Source organism: Triturus cristatus, chromosome 5_1 (assembly GCF_964204655.1).
Source record: "Triturus cristatus chromosome 5_1, aTriCri1.1, whole genome shotgun sequence".
Classification (NCBI taxonomy): Eukaryota; Metazoa; Chordata; class Amphibia; order Caudata; family Salamandridae; genus Triturus; species Triturus cristatus.
Genome location: NC_140587.1, coordinates 259839644 through 259860602, shown reverse-complemented (window position 1 = coordinate 259860602; position 20959 = coordinate 259839644). Strand labels below are relative to the sequence as shown.

Genomic DNA, 20959 nt, shown 5'->3' with positions numbered 1-20959 from the left:
GGCTTCCCTTCTAGGAGAGGGTGCTTTTTTCGGAGATGTGCCCCTCCTAGGGGCCTGAAATCTGCAGATGAAGACACGGTGGGGAATACTTTGAAGTGTTTTGTGGGTAGAGTTAGCATGACAATGTATAAAAGTTTGCCAAAAATATGGTACAAATTACCCTTCCACATAAAAAATCTTACCTAGCCACTTAACAGATCCTCACCCATGGTTAGACTTTAGGAGAGGAGACAATCGTGTCTATGTTTATTGCTGATTGGATATTTTGTCTATATTTGAATTATATTTTAGAAGTACCTAATTTCAAAAATTTTAGTTTGCAAGGTGCAAGTTCTTTATTTAACTGAGGCTCATGTAATCATGTAAAGGTTGTGGCAGCGTTTGTACTTTTAATCTGTACACTTCCTAAATGCTGATTGTGTGTTCTGCAGTGATCAAACACCTTGAAATACTTGATATGCTATGGACAGCAGCAGCAAAATAAACATAATAATTCACTTAAATTGCTTTTCAGCCTATTACATTTCAATTGGTGCCATAAACAAGAAGGTTACACGTTTATTTTTTATTAAATAATCTTCAAACAAAAAATGTTTTCAAGTCTGTCAGCAACTGCAAACACAGGGGCACCACAGGGCCCAAACACAACTAACAATAGAGTTAAAGCATAGACACTCGCACATGAAAACACGTCTAGACTAGGCCTGGGCATAGTTTGCGGAGTTTTGCTACGCGAAACTCCACGAAGTTACAAAAAACCTCTGCGAAGTTCAGCGATCGGCGGAGTTCAGTGCAAACTGCAGTTTGTGCTAGTATTCCTGCTGCTCGGGTAGAAATTCTACCCGAGAGGCAGCTCACGCTCGCGAACTGTAAGTTCGCGATCGCGAACGGGGAAAAAACTCCGCTGCACATCGCAAAGCGGAGTGTTCTGCACTCCGCGAGCTCCGTGGAGTGCGAAGTGCAGAAAACTCTGCAAACTCCGTGAACAGAGCAAAGTTCACCGCCCAGGCCTAGTCTAGACATACAAAGAGGCACTGAAAAGAATACTAATAATATACTGATGCAGAAACACAACTCTCTATACCAATTTTTATAGTATTATGATACAAGCATATGACCCCAGGAGCTATGCCATCATCTTCCCCGCTTCCTGGTCCAATGCAGATAACAGTTTATAAGGTGACAGATGTTCATAACTGACCCATATGTTATTAGGTGAAGGCTGCTTTTGTTCTTGCTCACAGGACACATAAGCAGATTTTATACAGGTTGTATATGATTTGTTTGAAAATCAAACATGAAGAGAATAGTTCTGGTGAATGTATTTCATAGGACCTTTTGTCGAGGACTCTCTCTTTTTGAAAAGTTTACACCAAACTGACAAAAACAGCCCTCTTGAGATCCATTTCTTTAGTTTCGTCATGTTTGATTTCTAGTTTGTGTCTTTTAAGCCCCCCCCCTTTATCTGCATGTTATTTTTTTCAAGATCTTCTTTCCTATCTTTCATGCCCCTTCTGCTACTCCTCCCAAACTACACCAGTCACTTTTGCCAACTCCTTACTCCCTTTTCTTCTTTATTGCTCTTTTTGTGTGCAAACTCCTTACTCCCCCATACTTACTCCATTTTAAATACCCCTTAAGCACCTTCTCACTTTACTACTTTTTCTTTACAAACTCCTTACTTAAACACTCCTTCTTTACTGCTTTTTTCTTTTACAAACCACTTACTCCCATTCTACTTCATTTTTTTCAAACCTCATTCTCCTTTCCACCATATTCCTATTTTTTACAGACCTTATTCCCCCTCCTCTTTCTCTCCCATTTTTGAAGCCCCTTACTCAAGCTTTCACTTTACTCAATTTATTAGTTTTACAAACATCCTACTCTCACTTTGCTGAAATTTTTCAAACCCTTTACTCCCATTCCCTCATTTCTCCCATTGTGTTTATACAAAGTACTTATTCGTCATCCTGCCTTACTCCCTATTTCAAACCCCTTATTTTCCGTCCCACTTTACTACCTTTTTTTAACAAACCCTCTACTCACACTCCCATTTTAATCTGCTTATTTTTTTCAAACCCATTGCACCCTATCCCGCTTTGCTCCCATTATTATTTTTACAAACTCCATATTTCCTCTCCTGCTTTACTACTTTTTTCAAACCCACTTACTTCCTCTCCCCATCCTGTATATTCACCCAATTTTCCCTTTTCACCTCTTTATCATTCTGTTCTTTACCTTTTCCACTGAAACATATTCCAATGGAAAATGTATCTCGCCATTTTAACTTTTGTCTAAAATAAAGTTTCCTCAGCCAGTTGTTGTCAGGCTGACTTTCTTCATTTTAGAAATTCGTCACGATGGCGGATTACATTTATAAGTATGACTTGTTAACTTGAGATCAGTAATATAATATAATACATCACCGGAGTACATTGAGCTACAATGTGCATTTGAACTTTTTACTTGGAAATCATTTCCCATATTTTGTGGGTGGAGAGGTGAGGGTAGGGATGTAAAATGCACTTTTGAAACTACACCATGTACATATACTTCATTCCCATTTATGTTTTGTATTACTGTGATAGTGAGAAGATGCAACAAGGGCAGTCGAGGGAGGTATATGTATAAAAAGATTATTGTTATCCTATTTCACTGGATATATTAAAGACATATATACCCCATCTAGACCCTCTCTTCAATTCCATACACTGACTTTCCATCTAAGGGAAATCAAGAACCTGCTGCTGAACCTGGTCACGTGGAATCCCACTGAGAAGAGGAGCAGCCAATGAGCTTTGGGTATGTGAAAGCCAACTGGGCCCATGGCCGCTTGGGGCGAACAGCTCTACTCCAAGGTGAGTTTGTGGTTGAAAAGGAAGATAAAGGATGTTAGTTATTTCTAGGACGTACACACCTTAAATGCATCTAGAAGCATAAGCAAAAGAAGCTTCACACATAAGACTGTAGACAAATCCACACATCTTGCTGATTTTCCACTGTCATTGTGTGCAATCTGCACAGAAATATGCCTAGATCCTGATTTTGTGGATACAAACATTTTGAGGTGATTTTGCACTTTTCGAACGCATAACTTCCGTCCACAAAATAGTTTGTTAGTGTGGCATATAGTGCCTAAAATACATTTCACTTTGTGATTGGTGAAAAGAAATTAAAAAGTATACACTCATTTTATGTACAAAGATAAAAAAATTGTGTGGTTGTGCCTTGTGACCTCGGTAAAGATGATTCTAGAGACATAAGAAGAAATATTATCCGGGAAGTCCATAACTTGCAATTCCTCGCACTAATATGGGTTACTTCTACATCTTATATTAAAGGAGGAACATCAGCATTATCTTCAAACGCTTCACTCGTCTCAATGCTCATCAGCTTCGGCCGCTGTAACTGGACAGGACCTTGGTGAATTTCCTTCTTTTCTGGAACGATATTTGCGACATCAGGAAATGAATGTAAAGTTGGATCAACTTCCAGCTTTTCAACTGTCTTTGTTCTAATGAAGAAAAGAAGCAAACACCTGAATGAGTAGTGCATTAATGAGCCTTCTTCATGCACGCATAGTCCTCTTTGCCATGGCAGATGTCAAAATGAAATTTACTAAAATTTGTAATCCTTTTAGGACACTAAAGTTACACACATTTCTTGCACGTGAAGGGCAAATTGCTTTATCAGTAGAGAATTAACTGTTCAAGAAAAGGAAGAGAATACGTAGGAAAAGAAATCTGCAAAGGTGAACACCTTGTGACTACCTGGACTGAGAATGCCCCTACAATTCTGCCTGGCCAAGGTCAACATCAACATATTAAGGCTTCCAGGAAACAGAGCTTTGAAAGACCACTATCCAATAACAAAAAACAAGGGCTCACTAGCAAAGAGAGATTACCCAAGGGATGTTCTAAGCTAGTATATGCTCGCAGAAGAGACTGCAGAGACAGAGGCCAGGTAGCACAAGGGGGCATATTTCACAAGGAAGGCTTGTAATTAATTAATCAGCATTTGTAGAGCACTGCACTGTCACTCCTAGGGGTATCTGGGTGCTGGGGTGCAATGTATCCAACGAAAAGCCAGGTCTTGAGGAAACAGCGGGAAGAAACTAGCAGAAAGGGCAAAACAGAGGGCAAAAAAGAGCAGCAAAAGGCAAAATAGGGCAGAAAAACAAGCAGAACAGAGCAGGAGAGGGCAAATGAGAGGGCAGAAAAACGAGAAGAAAGGCAAAAGAGGGGGCAGAAAAACAAGAAGAAAAAGATAAAACCGAGCAAGAAACAAGCAGAGGAGGAACAAACAGAGGACAGCAGGGAGGCAGCCAGAGAGGGTAAAGGACTGTGGGCAAGCTGGACAGGAGTACTGTCACAGGGGGAGCGGGCACGAGGGCCGGCTCAATTGGGTCTCCCTGCGGCCTCCATTAAGTAGGTCCTGGGGGGAGGGTGGGGCGCTGGGAGGTGGGAAATGGTGGGAGTAGGGAAATGGTGGGAGGAGGGAAATAGCAGAAAGATGGAAGAAACAAGTAGAAAAAGGCAGAATGGAGGGCAGAAAAACAAGCAGAAAAGGCAAAACAGCAGAAGAGGGCTAACAGATGGCAGAAAATAAGCAGAAAGGCTAAACAGAGAGCAGCAGAAAAGGCAAAACTGGGCAGAAAAACGGGCAGAAGAGGCAAAACACAGCAGAAGAGAGCAAAACAGAGGGCAGAAAAACAAGCAGAAAAGGCCAAACAGGGCTGAAAAACTAGCAGGAAAGGCAAAACAGAGGCCAGAAAAGGCAAAACAGAGGGCAGGAAAAAACGAGCAGAAAAGCCAAAACACAGGGCAGAAAAAAGCAAAACAGAGGGCAGAAAACCGAACAGTAAAAACAAAAGTATAATTTCTACCAGTTCGCTCTCCACTCAATGTAATATGTGCAGATCACTTATACCTGCTTAGTATAAACGCTCCATATACTCACCACAGGGTGCAAACCAGTGAATATTAATGTACAGTCTCACCACTGCCATGTCCCTGGTTCATAAGCGGAATTTATAATGGATTTTGTGCTTATTTAAATTGCAGTTACATTTTATAATTCTGCCCACAAAACAAATGGTTAGAAAGTCTGTTGAACAGGTTGCACTGCACAACCAACTATTGATGTAGAACCGAAGCTTTAAAAAAAATACATATAGATTTGCTAGACAAACCCTATGACATTCATATTAAACCAACACACACTGAGCAGCTTCACACAATCTCAGGGGCAAATATTAGTCAGCATAAAATACATGATTTATTTATATGAGGTTTGAACATGCTCCTAACAAGTAAAAAAAATCACCTCTGCTTTGTTTCCATTCTGCAGCTTTGATTCCCGCTAGATGTCTTGGAGAGCTTTGAAGTAGCCCTAATCATTTCTGTAGCCTGCAGAAAGAAGAAGAAAATGCTATTTGCTTAAACTTGAAAGACACTTTTATTTGACTTTTCCTTGAAATGTAGGCTGTGAATGGAAACATAGCACCGCTTTTAAGATGTGACATCTTTTATATGGTTCCGGGAACACTCCTATCCTGGGGATCCCTGCTAAGAACATTTAAACGTAGTGTCAGAAACTTTACAAGCAGAAAAAGATAGGCTGCAATGTCAGGATCATCTTGCACTAACCATACATTTCATAATCATACAGAATATTTAAGCCTTTTTAGGATAAGGTTGTGCTTTTTTTACTTTGTAAAGTAGGCTGGCGCAGAACTTAAAGTGAAGTTTTCTGGCTATTCGCAAACCAAGCATCTTATCGCCTTCCTACGCTAGGGACGTATTCATACGTTCACTGGTCATTAAGGGCCTGATGACTAGTCGGGCAGAGTGCTATTCACAGCAGCAGAAGTTCTAGCTGTGGGCTGCTTTTTTGGGCAGCCTGGGGGCTGTCTGTGCTGTTAGGATGCCGCCAGTGGGTGCCTGAGTGGCCTTTCTAGAAGCAGATAGGTGGTGCTATCACTCCCTTTCTCTCGCTGGGCCGGCCTATTAATGTATGCTGATTGAGTGGGGTAGGGGCCTGAGCAGAAGTGGTCTCACTTGCATTCATGTGTGGCTCAGCAGTGTGAACTAATCTGTGCAATTTTTTAAATCTAAGTGAGTTTAATAAAACATGCCTCCACCCCCTTTCTTTTCATAAAACTTAACTGAAGCAGTGTTTTGCGGAAAGCCAATACGCAAATGTGGGCCACTTTTTTTTGGTGTACCTAGGCTGATTTTTTATCCCAATCCAACCCTGGCAGGGGTTACTGCTGCGCCTGTTTCGTGGCTTTCGTCTGATCACGACTGGCCCAGAGCGGCAGAACACCAGACTCTACATCACTGCATGCTAATTCTGGCTGGTTATATTTCCTGACGGTTTGTGTGCAATTCTTCGAGCAAGGTAATTTTATTATGTGGGTGGAACTCCACCTTGTGTTACCGGCAGCACGCTGAAATAGCTTCATTTTAATTGGAATATTCTTCATGTTTACCAGATCACGCAGAACATCGTTTTGAGTGACGTTATATCGCCTCAACCCATTGTAAATAGGTGAGCAGAACGGCCACTTTATTCATTGATTTAAGTTTGGCATGGATAAATAATGAATGACTGGATATAAAACACAATTAATTAGAATACTCTTATATCCTTAATTTTAATTCAATCATTCACAGATTGGATCGTTGTGGACCATTCTGAATCATTTCCTGTTAAATATCAGATGCAATGATATCTTCGTGACCTAGTAATTATCACGACGGACTGTATTAAGGTGAGCTGTATGTGCTACTAAGAGCCATTCAAATGCAAATAGCGTAGTCTTTCGTGAATTTGACTAAAATTAGTCGTAATTCTCTTTTACTCGATCATAGATATATTTGGATTTGCTCGATCTTGCGATCCTAATAAAGAGCTATCAACCTTGGAAGGATTGAAACCCCGCCCCATATTATAGGTGAGTGTCATACCACCTAACTCAAATATGAGTGTTAGTTTTCCCGTGACACATCTGATTCTAGTCAACTCACTCTTTACAGGCCATCATCACGTTTTGTCCTGATGAAGACCCGCACCGACTTGATAGTAGTGCAGTAGATAGGGTTGAAACGTCGACATTATCCCCTGGACCAGCAATTAGAGTCTGCGTAAAACTCAATTACTATAGTTCGCAAGACTACTATAAACCTGTGTTCTCTGGCCAATACCAACTTTGATCTTTTAAATTACACTGTACATATTATGCACTTTTTTCACTGAGCACTAATAGTCACTCTGTCACTATTTGTTATTATTATGCATTGTGATGGCCTTTTCAATTAATTGTTGGAGAGAAAAATATATATAAATGATTTAATTTGTATATAAAAATTGAAAGTACTGCAAAAATTTGATTCTTGTGTCACCTTTTGACTTATTGTGGTTTTTTGAATAACGCAAGACTTATGCTGTATATTTAGTAAGATATGGTTTTACCCGACAGAACCATTGTGTTTTTGATATAAGATTGCCCAGGTTCTGAGGGATACTGGGTTACCCCATTGGTTGCTTAAATCGGTTTGTGTGCAACAGCAGCCCAGCCTCGTCCCGGTCTTCATCATTACTTTTTTCTCTAGCAAGGGTCCCCCTGCCAGAAATATTCTTTCCTTTCCCTCTCCTACCTTCCTCCACCCCCACCCCAACCCACACAACGCAGAAGCCTTTCCACACATTTAACACCTGCTACCAGCAGGTGGTAAATGTGTGCTTTAAAGCCCTCAGAATAGGGAACCCCATGCAGAATAATTCAATGTCTGCTAAGTTATTCCCCATTCTGAGGTGTTTAACTCTTGATTGTACTAGCGGGGTGCTACCACACGTTAATGGTAACTATGTGTGTAGAGTTTGCACTGCACAATACCGTGCAACTCACAATTGGGGCCCAAAGGGATAACAGAAAATAATGCATAGGTATCACATGATTAGTCAGACTTGCAATATATACACAGCCAGATCTATATATCCTACATACTCTAGCCTATTAAAAAACTCATCACTTGAGGTACAGAGATCGTACAAGCTTAGGTATCTGACAGCAAAGCTGCCCGAAGGTTACAGCGACCTTGTAAACTAAGGATCTGTCAACAATATTACGAGACTCTACATGCATCCAAAATTGTGCACAATTCTGCGGAACTAGATGACTATTTTTCTGAGATAGCTTTGGTCTACATGGAGAAACACATGCGAGACTTCCTTGCAGAACCTTTTTCTTCAGATGAAATCATCAGCGCGATCGACGCGCTAAATGGCTCCACTGGTCCTGGCCTCGATAGCTTTTCAGGGGATTTTTATAAACATTACAAAGATATATGGCCCCTTGGCTTCTCGAGGTTTACCATGAAGCCCTAGTATGACGACAGCTTCCTCCCACTCTCAGAGAGGCAGTGATTGTTTTGCTGCCCAAGCCCGGTAAGGACCCCTTGTTATGCGGGTCTTATAGGCCACTTTCATTATTAAATTTAGACTACAAGATTTTAGTGAAAATGATCGCTCTGGTCTCGCCTGACCCAGCGCATGCGCTGGTCTGGTGAGACTTATTGAGAGGGCTCCAAAAAGTGCTACCAGGCCAGCCTAGAGCTACAGTGCATGTGCGCGGGCGCGCGCTCGCTGCGCTTTACGTCGATTACTTTCACTTTTGCGGCCGCACGGCTGCTTTGATGTTTGATCGCGATCACTTTCACTTTCGCGGCCGCTTGGCATAGCCAATAGGTCTCGCTTTTGGGACCTTATAAGTATTTAGTTATGCAACTGTTGCATAGCTAAACACTTATAAGGTCCCAAAGGCGAGACCTATTGGCTATGCCAATGCTTGTTATTATCTGTAATGTGCAGGCTGGGTATGCCCAGGGGGTTCATTGATCTCAGAGCCCTTTTATATACCGTCCCCACTGCCAGGCTCTGCTTAAATGGCAAACTTTCCCGTTCCTTCAAACTTTTTCGAGGAACCAGGCAGGGTTGCCCCATACCGCCTTTACTTTTCATACTTGCAATGGATCCCCTTATCTGGCAGTTTCAGGAACGCCACTTACAGAGAGGACTCCAGTTTAATACAGAGCTTCTTCTGGTGTCACTATATGCAGATGACATTATTCTTTATGTTAGGGACCCACAGACGAACCTAGACCCGCTAATCAGAGAGATTATTAGATTTGGCGGACTCTCCGGCCTTGGTATAAACTGGTGCAAGTCAGTGATCTTTCCCCTTACTTCAAGCTTGGGAAGGTGGGGTTGTGAATTCCCACTTGCCTGGAGCACAGATTCAGTTAAATACCCTGAGATTAACATTCACCTGGACACCTCTGAAATTATTCTACTAAATTATGGCACGGTTATACATCAACTAGAAATGCAGGTGGACAGTTGGCTGCGACTCCCACTCTCAGATGCAGGACGGGTTGCTTTGATCAAAATGATTGTCCTTCCTAAGTTCGTGTATCTTTTTAAAAACATCCCTATTCCACCTACGAATCAGTTCTTCATGGCACTACACACTCACCTCATCTGACTGACTTGGGGAGGCAGAAGGCCTAGGGTCCGCTGGGAGGTGATGACACTGCCCTACGATAGAGGAGGATTCCGGGTTCCTAACCCACAGCTCTACTATTTAGTGGCGCAGTGCAGCTATGCACACTCCTGGTTCCACCCTGACGTAAGACTCCCGTATTTACGTCCGGAGGCCGATATGGTCCTACCCGATGCACTGAACACAGTGCTACCTTTGGGCTTCCCACGAGAGCCGAACAACCGCTGGATACTCATTTCAGGCGAAAAGATCGCACAACGCACTTTTTCCAAGTATGACCTGCACACTGCAGGGGATTTGTACATCGATGGGCATGTTTTTTCTGTCTCGGAGGGGGTTAAGTTTAGTGACGCCTCCTTCATGGACAAATTTGTACTTCATCGTATGTGGTCAGCATTGAGGCCAATTGTCCCTGGATTCCCCTTTGAACCTGATCCGTTCACTCCTCTCTCCATTGTTTTTGTGCGGGGGGAACACCTCCTCTCCAAAATGTACAGGTCATGTGCAGACATGATCCCAATAAATGACTCCAAACTAAGGGCTTCCGGGGAGGCAGATGTGGGGCACCCTAATCTGGACGGCCAGTGGGCAGTATGTTGCAGCCAGACCAAGGAGGTCTCCCTGAACAGTCGTCACAAGCTGATACACTTTAAATTCCTGCATAGAACCTAAATTACCCCTGTGATGGCACATAGGCTTGACCTGGAAAGATCCCACTGTTGTCCAAAGTGTAAATCCCCCCGCGCTGATTTTGCCCATCTCTCCTGGAACTGTGGCAAAATGAAAGCCTTCTGGGCCACAATTTTCCAAACACTAGGGGAAATGATAGATTTAGACATCGAACCCACTCCAGTGGTTGCTCTGATGGGCTATGTGAAAAACATTCTGAGACTGTCCGGAAATTCAGCGCTATAGGGTTACTTCTGGCCAAAAGGGAAATAGCAGTCAAATGGGGGCGCAAAACTGTTCCGACACTAAAAGGACTGGCTAAGCAGTCTTGCGTATTGCAACACCAATTATGATTTATACTCCTCTACGCTTCCTAGAACGTCCCATCATAGGGACATTTGGGGCCCGTTGAAACACTATACATCAGCTGCACAATCAAAATCTGCCACGCAACTTGAACAGTGGCTGGTACCTACTGGGGTAGACTAAGCGGGAGAGTACTGACCACTAGGAACAACGACGTAATTATTAATCATGTTTCAATGTTTTTTAATCTGGCAAACTCATGCAGGATGTACGTACTGTTAACAAGATGGAGAGTTGATTGCGAGATTGCTGACTTAATTGTTCACTATCAGGCCCATGCATCAATCTAGGATTTTGCGATGCCTTAATTGCAAATATTAAGGATTCGCAATTAGGGACTCGCAAAATCCTATGCATGCAGGAATCGCTATAATAATAGTGATTCCTACACATTCCGTATTTGCAACTCGCACATTGCGAGTCGCAAATAAGGAATGACATCCCATTCATTCCTATGGGCCTACAGGCCCATAGGAATCAATGGGAAATTGCAAGCGCAATTTGCGAGTACCAATAGGTTCACCTCCTGGATTTAGAGTTGTAGTAGGCCAAGTTCCAAAGTACTACCAGCAGTTCTTCTGTAACGACCCGGGTTTCGCCAGAAGCAGGGTGCAGGTGAGGTTGTAGCTGGGCGTGCTACTGTGAAGGGGGAGGGACCTGGAAACAGGCTGCACAGGGGGACTTGGAGACCGGTTTAAGAGCTCCAAAATGGGGGTTTGGGCCCCAAGGAGTCTTGGAGCAAGGGGGCACAGACTTTTTTTGGTTCCCAGGCCAGGTGGCTCGGATGCAGAGTGGTTAGGGCAGCTGGACTCAGTGCGCAAAGATGCTCCTCATGGTTAGGCACAAAGAGCTAGCAGATGCAAAATCATTGCAGCTATGCTACTCACAAAGTGGGTCTCAGTGATGCTGATGTCCCTTGAAGGCTGATCGGTGGTAGTGCAGTTAAAATCTGGAATAGACTCTCACAGTTGGTGTTTGGTGCAGGGTGTATGGTACCCTACGGATTGGTGCTGTATGGCTCCGGTTGGTCTTGGTGTCTTCACACTCAGTGGGGAGACAGATCTGACCTTCCAGAGCACGAGTACCTATTTCTGGTTGTCTGCAGCATCGGTCAAGCCAGAGAACTGCAAAGCGGTGGACCGGACTCATCCTGTCAGTGCCTGCGGGCTGCAGGGGAGTAGCTCCTCTACACCAAGGGAGACTGTAGATGATTTTCAAAGTGCTGGCAAGCTACCCGCGGCTCTAGTAGTTCCTCCAGCTTACAGGACAAGTCACGCTTTCATGATTCGAGAGAGAGTTGCGAGCAGGCAGGGTTTCACGCTAACAGTTCTCAGCTCTTCTGCAGTTCTCATCAGGCAATGACTCTTATTCGTCCTCTTCTCTTGATACTTCGAATCTGAGTTCTTAGGTTCAGGAATACCTCCTAAATACTAAATTTAAGGGAAGTGACAGGTAGTAGCCAATGGACTACCTGCCCTTAGGTTGCCCACACCCTCTATAGAAATGCTTCCTGCGGGGAGGGATGAAACCCCGAAACCGGTCCTAGGATGCTTTTCCCGGTCCAGGGAGGACCTGGCTTGGCAGTTCAGGCTGGACTGTTCCCATGAGGCACAGGGTTAAGACTGATTTGCATATGGCCAGGTCTAAACTGGGGTGGCATGGTGAGCAAAAGAATGATGGATTTAACCCAGATCTCTTGACTGGGGGTGAATGTTTTGATTTGTTCTGCATTCCGTCCATCAATTGTGTGTCTTTTGCTTTCTCGCCCTAAGTGCGCCAAGTATGCCCAGACGTGAGTCATGGGCTCACTGTGCCACTGGAATCAAGCTATCCTGGCTGAAGAGGGGTGAATCCCCGAAACCGGTCTTGGATGTTTGTTTCCGATCCAGGGAGGACCTGGCTTGGCAGTTCAGGCTGGACTGTTCCCATGAGGCACAGGGTTAAGACTGATTTGCATATGGCCAGGTCTAAACTGGGGTGGCATGGTGAGCAAAAGAATGATGGATTTAACCCAGATCTCTTGACTGGGGGTGAATGTTTTGATTTGTTCTGCATTCCGTCCATCAATTGTGTGTCTTTTGCTTTCTCGCCCTAAGTGCGCCAAGTATGCCCAGACGTGAGTCATGGGCTCACTGTGCCACTGGAATGAAGCTATCCTGGCTGAAGAGGGGTGAATCCCCGAAACCGGTCTTGGATGCTTGTTTCCGGTTCAGGGAGGACCTGGCCTGGCAGTTCGGGCTGGACTGTTCCCATGAAGCACAGGGTCAAAACTGATTTGCATATGGCCAGATCTAAACTGGGGTGGCATGGTGGGCAAAAGAATGATGGATTTAACCCAGATCTCCTGACTGAGGGTGAATGTTTTGATTTGTTCTGCATTCCGTCCATCAATTGTGTGTCTTTTGCTTTCTCGCCCTAAGTGCGCCAAGTATGCCCAGACGTGAGTCATGGGCTCACTGTGCCACTGGAATGAAGCTATCCTGGCTGAAGAGGGGTGAATCCCCGAAACCGGTCTTGGATGCTTGTTTCCGGTTCAGGGAGGACCTGGCCTGGCAGTTCGGGCTGGACTGTTCCCATGAAGCACAGGGTCAAAACTGATTTGCATATGGCCAGATCTAAACTGGGGTGGCATGGTGGGCAAAAGAATGATGGATTTAACCCAGATCTCCTGACTGAGGGTGAATGTTTTGATTTGTTCTGCATTCCGTCCATCAATTGTGTGTCCTTTGCTTTCTCGCCCTAAGTGCGCCAGGTATGCCCAGACGTGGGTCCTGTGCTCACTGTGCCACTGGAATCAAGCTATCCTGGCTGAAGAAGGGGGAAACCCTGAAACCGGTCCTAGGATGCTTGTTTCAGGTCCAGGGAGGACCTGGCTTGGCAGTTTGGGCTGGACTGATCCCATGAGGCACAGGGTCAAGGCTGATTTGCATATGGCCAGGTCTAAACTGGGGTGGCATGGTGAGCAAAAGAATGATGGATTTAACCCAGATCTCTTGACTGGGGGTGAATGTTTTGATTTGTTCTGCAGTCCGTCCATCAATTGTGTGTCTTTTGCTTCCTGTGGGATGAGGGCATAACACTGACCCTAGAAGGCTAATTCCGCCAAAATCAAGATGGAGGAATTTGAAGAGGTGGTGTCCACATCAGCTAGCCTACCTTAGGGGTGGTGCTGGTTGGGTATGGGCACACCTCCTAATCTTACTATTTTTCCCATATGTCTTGTTGCTAGAAAAGGGGGGTTGGCATCTCCGCTATCTGGAGAGGCCTGGGGCGCATAACAAAGTCGGCAGGGCCTTTGAAGCTTCCCGCCCTAGAATGTAGTTCCTGTGTGGAAGAGGTGTAAACACCTATGCCCGGAGCAGGCTTTGTTCCCGCCCTCCGAGAAAGATGGGTCTCACCTCAGGAGGTCAGAAACTTGTCTAAGGTGACTGGCTGGTGGAGACCAGTTAGTGAACACGCTAGTGGTTGGTAGGTTTACAGGGGGCACTTCTAAGGTGGCCTTTGGGTGCATTTCTCAATACATCCAACCCTGGCATCAGTGTGGGTTTATTGACACAAGATGTTTGCCATCATGTAGCTGGAGAACTCGAAATTATGAGTGTCCGGCCCATGTACTCGGTATGGATTCCCTAGATATCACAGGGACACATCCACTCATGCAGATATGCCAACTCATGTGTATAGTGCACCCTACCTTAGGGCTGTAAAGTCTGCTGTAAGGTTGACGTATCGATACCACATGCAGTGCTGTGTAGGCATGGCACACAGTGATGTGTGCCATGTCGACTCTTCACTTTTCTCAGCACCAAGACATGCAGGCTGCAATGGCAGTTTGCATGAGCTTGGTGAGGGGCCCCTTAGGGTGGCACAATTCGTGCTGCAGCCCTTAGTGGCCCTCTTTAGACCCAATGCCCTAGGTACCAGGGGTACCATTTACTAGGAACTTACATGGAGTCTAAAGTGGTGCCAATTGTGGAACACAGGTACAGATTAGGGAAAGAACACTGCTACTGGGGACCTGGTTAGCAGGAACCCAGTACACTTTCTGTCAATCTTGCATCAGATACCAGGCAAAAAGTGGGGGGAAACCATGTCAAAAGGGGAACTTTCCTACACCACTCCTGCCCAGAGTTCTCAAGAAGTCAGGAAAGACTGGGCCCAAGTCATCCTTGTGACCAATATTCCCTCTAATTTGTTTTCTCTATATGCGACAATAAAGTTGCTCTGTGCACTGCAGCTAAGGCTGTGTGCGCCGAAAGACCAACAATAACTTAATATGCAAGCACGTGTGGTGTGCAAGCTACCAACATCAGTGGTATGAGTGCCATGTGCCCTAATGGAAACCACAAAGGAATGCCACCCCTCCCCTCCCCTCTTTGGTTGATGTTAAAAGACACCCATATGCATTAGCTTGCAGTAAGAACACAAATCGTCCTACTAAAATTGTCAAGTGCCTATTTAGAAATTCTGATCCAGATTTACTAACACTTTATGCTGAGTTTGCATCACAAAAGTGACACAAACCCTGCACACAGTGTTGTGGTAGGATTCACTGTCCAAAACAAATCATGATTTGTGTGGGAATGTTGCCATCAGTAACGCAAAGTAGCAGGTTGCCCAACCTTGAGCTACTTTTCATCAAAGTGGTGTACCATGGGTGGTACATGGGCGATTCCCGTGGGTTTTGAGACAAATCCCGATCTATTAACATTTATAGACAGGGATTTGAGGCAACAAATTATGCCTCCTTGAGGCAGGCGTAACAGTGAAGCAACTTTTAAAATTCTCCAAATGTTTCAAACTCTGTATATGTACAGCACACATGCAGTGGGAAAGGCCTCAAAGGATATTTTTTGTACTGGAAGGCTCCCTTCCAGTACAGCACCTATGCTTGACAGAATGCTCACACCCTTCGACTAAGGTAAGGGCCAATATAATTATACAATTCTACGGCAGTGGCCGCTTCCTCATAACTATGAATTTGCCAAGTGCCAAGCAATCTATCATCTGCTGTATAATCTGCAGAGTTTAACCCCCAAAAAGTTTCGAGTGCAAATGGAGTAAAAGTTACCAAAACTGACTATCCGTATTGGTGCAAAGTGGAATACCCATCGAAAAGGTTAATAGGTCACCTTTCTGTTGCCAATTGGTGTATTTGGGTGTTAAATTGGTACTAATGAGGTTAGGCATGTGTGCAGACTGTGTTAGCATGTGTGAAAATGATAAAATAATACTGTCAAAAAAGAGCACCTATTCTTGCTGCATAATTCAACCCTGACGCATTATTTGGCCCTCTCCTGCCTCACAATTCCTGTGGCCCTAACGATGGGGCAAGGTAGAGGTGGGCAAGCCAACAAATTAAAAGGGACAGTTGAGGTTGGCTCTGGCTCTTAAGAACCCATGCAAAAGTGGAGACTTGTCTGCAAAATTCAAAAAATTAAAACATGGAAGTGTTTCATCTTAGTCTCGGCCACTGGAATTATGTGATTCTGCGGCTGTAGCTTTTTTACATAATTATGAATTTGCAACATATTTATAGCTCAAACTGATCAAAAGTTACAAAAAATGTGGCAACGTGTTCGCACTCAATGGCAGGCCCTTTGCAAAGGTTATCTGGTCTACTTTCAGTTCCTTATTTCTACATTTGGATGTTACATTGGTAGTCATGAGGCGAGATCTTTGAACAGACTGTATTACCATGTGTAAAATGATAAAACAATGAAGTAATACTTCCACAAATGTGCCACATGATGCCACATAAATTGCCTTTTCTTGCCGCATAATTTTATAAACCCTGCAGCATAATTTGGTGCACTCCTGCCACATAATTCCAGTGGCCTTGACCTTAATACATCAAATTATGTGCAAAGTATTTATTACAAGTGAGAGTTTTTAAACATGAGCTAGGAAATGTTCCTGCCCACCCCCCCTCCTTCCTTAAAAAGACAATGCTATTAGTGAACCAAGAGGGAAGTCAGGGATCATATGTACCCTATATGTGGCCTGGATTCTAATTATCGATGGAGGAAATTTATAGGCTATTAAATCAAACACAAAAGATCTTTTGTATATTACAAAGCCTATTCTCTCGTATTTGAAGGTACCCGAAGATGAACAAATAGGAGGATCAGTTAAAAAGTATTTACCCATTCTTTAAGCTGAAGGTATTATTTTTTTGCAGTCATGTATACCAAACTCGACTGGAAAGTATTAGAGGGCTTTACCTGAGCATCGAGACTGGATCCTGTTTCCCCAGTTCCAGAGTGAGCAGCCCTGGCAGTAATGCCATATAGTCTCCCTCTCAATGTGAGTGAAACCCAATCATGCACTTGTCTGATCTCAAATCAAAGAAGCAGCCCCTTTCTATTTGATGGATTTGCTGGGCCTCCTGGTGCACAGCCTGCAATGAACAGAGAAAAGGGAAGTTTTCAAGCCTCCTTTTTATGTCTTTAGGACCTGGGAGCAGTGAGCGCACTCACAGAGTTTGTCTGTGCGCTGGAAGAAGAAAGGTTGAGTGTGCGCGCAGCCTACAGGGAACATAGCTTGTGACTCCGGACTGAACTCACAGAGTTTGGTGTTTCGAACTGTTGAGCATGGCCATCGGTCTCTGATGAGGCTACTTCTTCGGGAGGATCTCTTATCACAGCAGCAGGGGAGGGTTCTCCACCCGAACCTGGAAATGCTCTGTTTTCATGCATGGAGATTGAGGGGCGATAGCCCAGAGTCTGCAAAGTTATCATGGTAGCCAGGTGTCCCTCCACCAAGACAGTATACTCCTGCCACTGATGCAAGTGTGTGGCAAGGTGTGCAGAAAAGCAAGATGACCCCCTTTCTGCTCCGCTTTCTTAGGTCCTTCTATTTATTTTTTCTCTTGCCCCTCTGCCATGGGCACCTTAAAGGGCTATCTTTCTGCCATCTCCGCCTTTTTTAGGTTGCTATTTTGCCTCCCCTTTTCAAATCCCCTGTTCTGAATAGGTTTTTGAAAGGTCTTCAACATATGCTTCCACCGTCACCCTTCATCATGCCTCAGCGGAACCTCAATCTAGTACTCACCTTTCTGATGAGCGCTTTTTTGAGCCACTACACACCTCTCCTCTCAGGCTCCTTACAATCAAGACGGCCTTCCTAGTGGCAATAACATCTGCCCGGAGGGTCAGTGAGCTCCAAGGTTTGTCATATAAGCCTCCGTACCAAAACATCTTCCTACACAAGCTGGTTCTTTGCACTAGAGCATCCTTCCTGCTGACAGTTGTAACTCTCTTTCATGTAGACTAGTGCATCACCCAGCCTCCATTTACGCTTCATTGCATCCCTCTAAGGAAGAGGAGCGCCTCCAGTGTCTGGACCCAAAAAGAGCGTTGACATCCTACCTTAACTGCACCAAAGAGTTCTGGGTGCACAACCAACTCTTCATGGGGTATGTCGGAGCAAAGAATGGGAAGGCTGTGCAGAAATGGGTAATCTACTGTTGGCTATGCACACAAATCTGCTATGAATGGGCCAAGAAGCAACCGCCTGTGGGATTGCGTGCTCAATCTACTAGAGCTACGGCTGTGACCACTGCTTTAGCACGCAGAGTTCTAGTCCTAGACATCTGCCAGGCAGTGACATGGGCTTCTCTGCACATGTTCACCAAGCACTATTGCCTGGACAGTCAGGTCTGTTGAGACGGTCACTTTGCTCGATCGGTCCTGCAGGACTTTTTCGTGTGGCATGGTTTCGCAGACCCACCTCTGGAAAGGTATTGCTTATGTATCAATTCTAAGATAAGGAATCTGTGGCCAGAAGTCTCTATCAGATGAACAAGTTACTTACCTTTCGGTAACGCCTTATCTGGTAGAGACCCAATCTAGCTGCAGATTGCCTACCGACCCATTCATCCTCTCTGCTCTGCGAACAGATTTCTAAGGACAGGATTTTTCCCCTTTAACGGCCCTAGTTTTCTACACCAGTGGTCAGTGGTGCTGGCTCTGCGCTGCTGGCATGGAAAGTCACGAAAAGAAACAGACTTCAGCACGCTGGCGTGGCGCCTTTATATGTACAGCGCACGCCGCGCACGTCACTTCCGATGTGGACTACACCACACGGAGCCAAAGGATGCCACCTACTGGTGCACAGGGGTAGTGCTCATGAAACATTTCCAGATTCAGACTGGCGTCTAGGGTAATTCTAAGGTATGGAATCTGTCTCAAGATGATTTCAGATATATTCACCTAACTATAACATTACTTTAATGTTCGTTTTTTTCAGTGTATTTCTGGTTTTCTTTAACGTAAAGTAATATTTTATTACAATGCGTAAAGCAAATCCCCGGCCAGGCCCTCCGGCAAACTCTCAACAGGCTACCAACCTCATGCTGCGCATGGCATTTGGCCATGCACAGCAATGGGTTGCCAGAAGGCATGGCGGCAGCAGCCAACCCTCCCACACGCAACCAACCCAATTCTGCGCACTGCCTTTCATTGCGTGTGCCGAGAAGGTTGGCCACAGAGCCTGGCTCGCAGCCGGGCCCTACATCCAACTCCCGGCAGGCAGCCAACCACACATGGCTTTTGGTCATTCATGGTGTGGGGTTAGCAGCAGGGTCTGTCTTTCAGCCAGGCCCTGCTTCCAAGTCCCTGCAGGCAACCAACCCCACGCTGCACATAGCCTTAGGTTGTGCGCAGAGGGGGTTGGCCACAGTTCTGGGCCTGCCTTCAGGCCCTATGGCCAAACCCCCCAGCAGGCTGCCAACCCCACACTGTGCACCACCTTTAGACGGTGCAGTAGAAGGTTGCCCTTCGGGCCTCATCCCCTGAGGCCAAAGCATATATATTAAGTGAAGGGGGCGTGCAGTTCCTTCCCCGACCCTTAATTGGCCCCGGGGACCCATCCCCTCTGGCCAGGTCCCATGAAAAGGGGAGGGGCAGTGTGGCCTCCCTCTCCAAGCCTTAAAAGGCCCCGGGGACTCTAAGCCCAGAGGTGATATACAATTAAACAGTGGAGGAGGGTGTGTAGGCCCCCTTCCTGTGGCTTAAAAAACCCCAGGGACCGCATCCCCCGGGGCCAAATACTCTAAAAAAGGGGAGAGGGTGTGCACCCTTTTTGATCCCCAGGGACCCTATTCGCTGGGGCAAAAATCTAAGGGGAGGGAGGCATACAGCCCCCCTTCCGAGCCTTATCAGGCCCCGGTAATCCTATCCCCCAGGACCAAACCAATAAAAAAGGGGAGGGGCATGCGCCCCCTCTCCCCAATCTTTCATAGGTCCTAGGGATCCCATCTTCCACGGCAATTTTTTTGTTTACAAGGGGAGGGGGGCTGCACTGGCCCGTCCCCGAGCCTTATCAGACCCCGGGGATCCCATCCTCTGGGGCCAAGAAATTAATAAAGGGAGGGGGCATGCTGCCCCCTTCCCTAAGCCTATTTGGCACCATGGACCCCACCCCTAGGGCCAAAATGTAAATAAAAGGTGAGGGGGGCCACGTGGCCTCCCTCTCTGGGTGACCCCATACCCGGGACCATTCCATATTATAAAGGTGAGGGGGTCACACAGCCACCCTTCCCGAGCCTATTTTGAAGGGAAGGGGGGCAATGCAAAACCCCCTCCCCTAACCTATTTTGTCCCTGGGGTCTACATCAGTTACAAGTGGGTGCCCACCCAGGGAAACGCACCAAGCACAACGTTGTGGGCCCCAGCCTGCTCCTTGCATGGTGTGGGAGCTGGCATTGTTCCCCCCAGTAGGGAGCAGCTATTTATGCTGCTCCCTCCAGGCGAGAGCAATCTGCTCTCCTGTTTCCCTGCCCGCATCAGTGCCAGCAGAGAAACAGATCACAGGTCTGCTGCTAGCTGGATTGCAACAGACTTAGTGCTTGCTCCCGTTTGGCAGGAGTTTTCAAAATGCTCCCAGCGGCTAGGAGCCTACATGTTTCCCTGCCTGTGCTAGTGCAAATCCCAGTAGTGGACTCCCTGGCGCACAGCAAGTTAGCCAGCACCGGGGGATGGGGTCCCTGGGGCACAAATAGGCTTGGGGAGGGAGGCCATGCAGCCTCCACTCCCTTTTGTTCAAAATGATGGCCATGGGGGAGAGGGTCCCCAGGGCCTTTTATGGCTCTGGTGGGAGGCTGCACAGCTCCCTCCCCTTAAAAAATACTTTGGGCTACTGGCATCTATTTGCAGTGCAGGGGGTATCCCTGCACTGCCCCATTATATCATGTTGTTTTACTTCAGGATAGGGGACTAAGGGCCAGGTGTATCAAAGGGTTTTACCCATTTTGCGTCTATGGGAAAATGTGGTTGTACATATGTCCCTAAGTCCCCATGTCCTGTACGGGCTGCAAGCAACATTTTTCTCATGTTGCTGGCAGCAAATCAGAGCGCT

The 20959-nt window shown here is 45.7% G+C and overlaps 1 protein-coding gene across 1 annotated transcript in view; it reads right to left on the bottom strand.

Annotated features, from left to right (window-relative positions):
• Positions 1–559: 559 nt before the first annotated feature.
• Positions 560–20959, bottom strand: part of DNAAF11 (dynein axonemal assembly factor 11) — a 130316-nt gene continuing 109916 nt past the window's right edge. Inside the window, exons 11-12 of the mRNA XM_085604905.1 lie at positions 5326–5408; positions 560–3514 (exon numbers count right to left, since the gene is read on the bottom strand). Coding sequence (XP_085461031.1) covers positions 3331–3514; positions 5326–5408 — 267 coding nt within the window. The 3' untranslated portion in view covers positions 560–3330. The remainder of the gene's footprint in view (positions 3515–5325; positions 5409–20959) is intronic.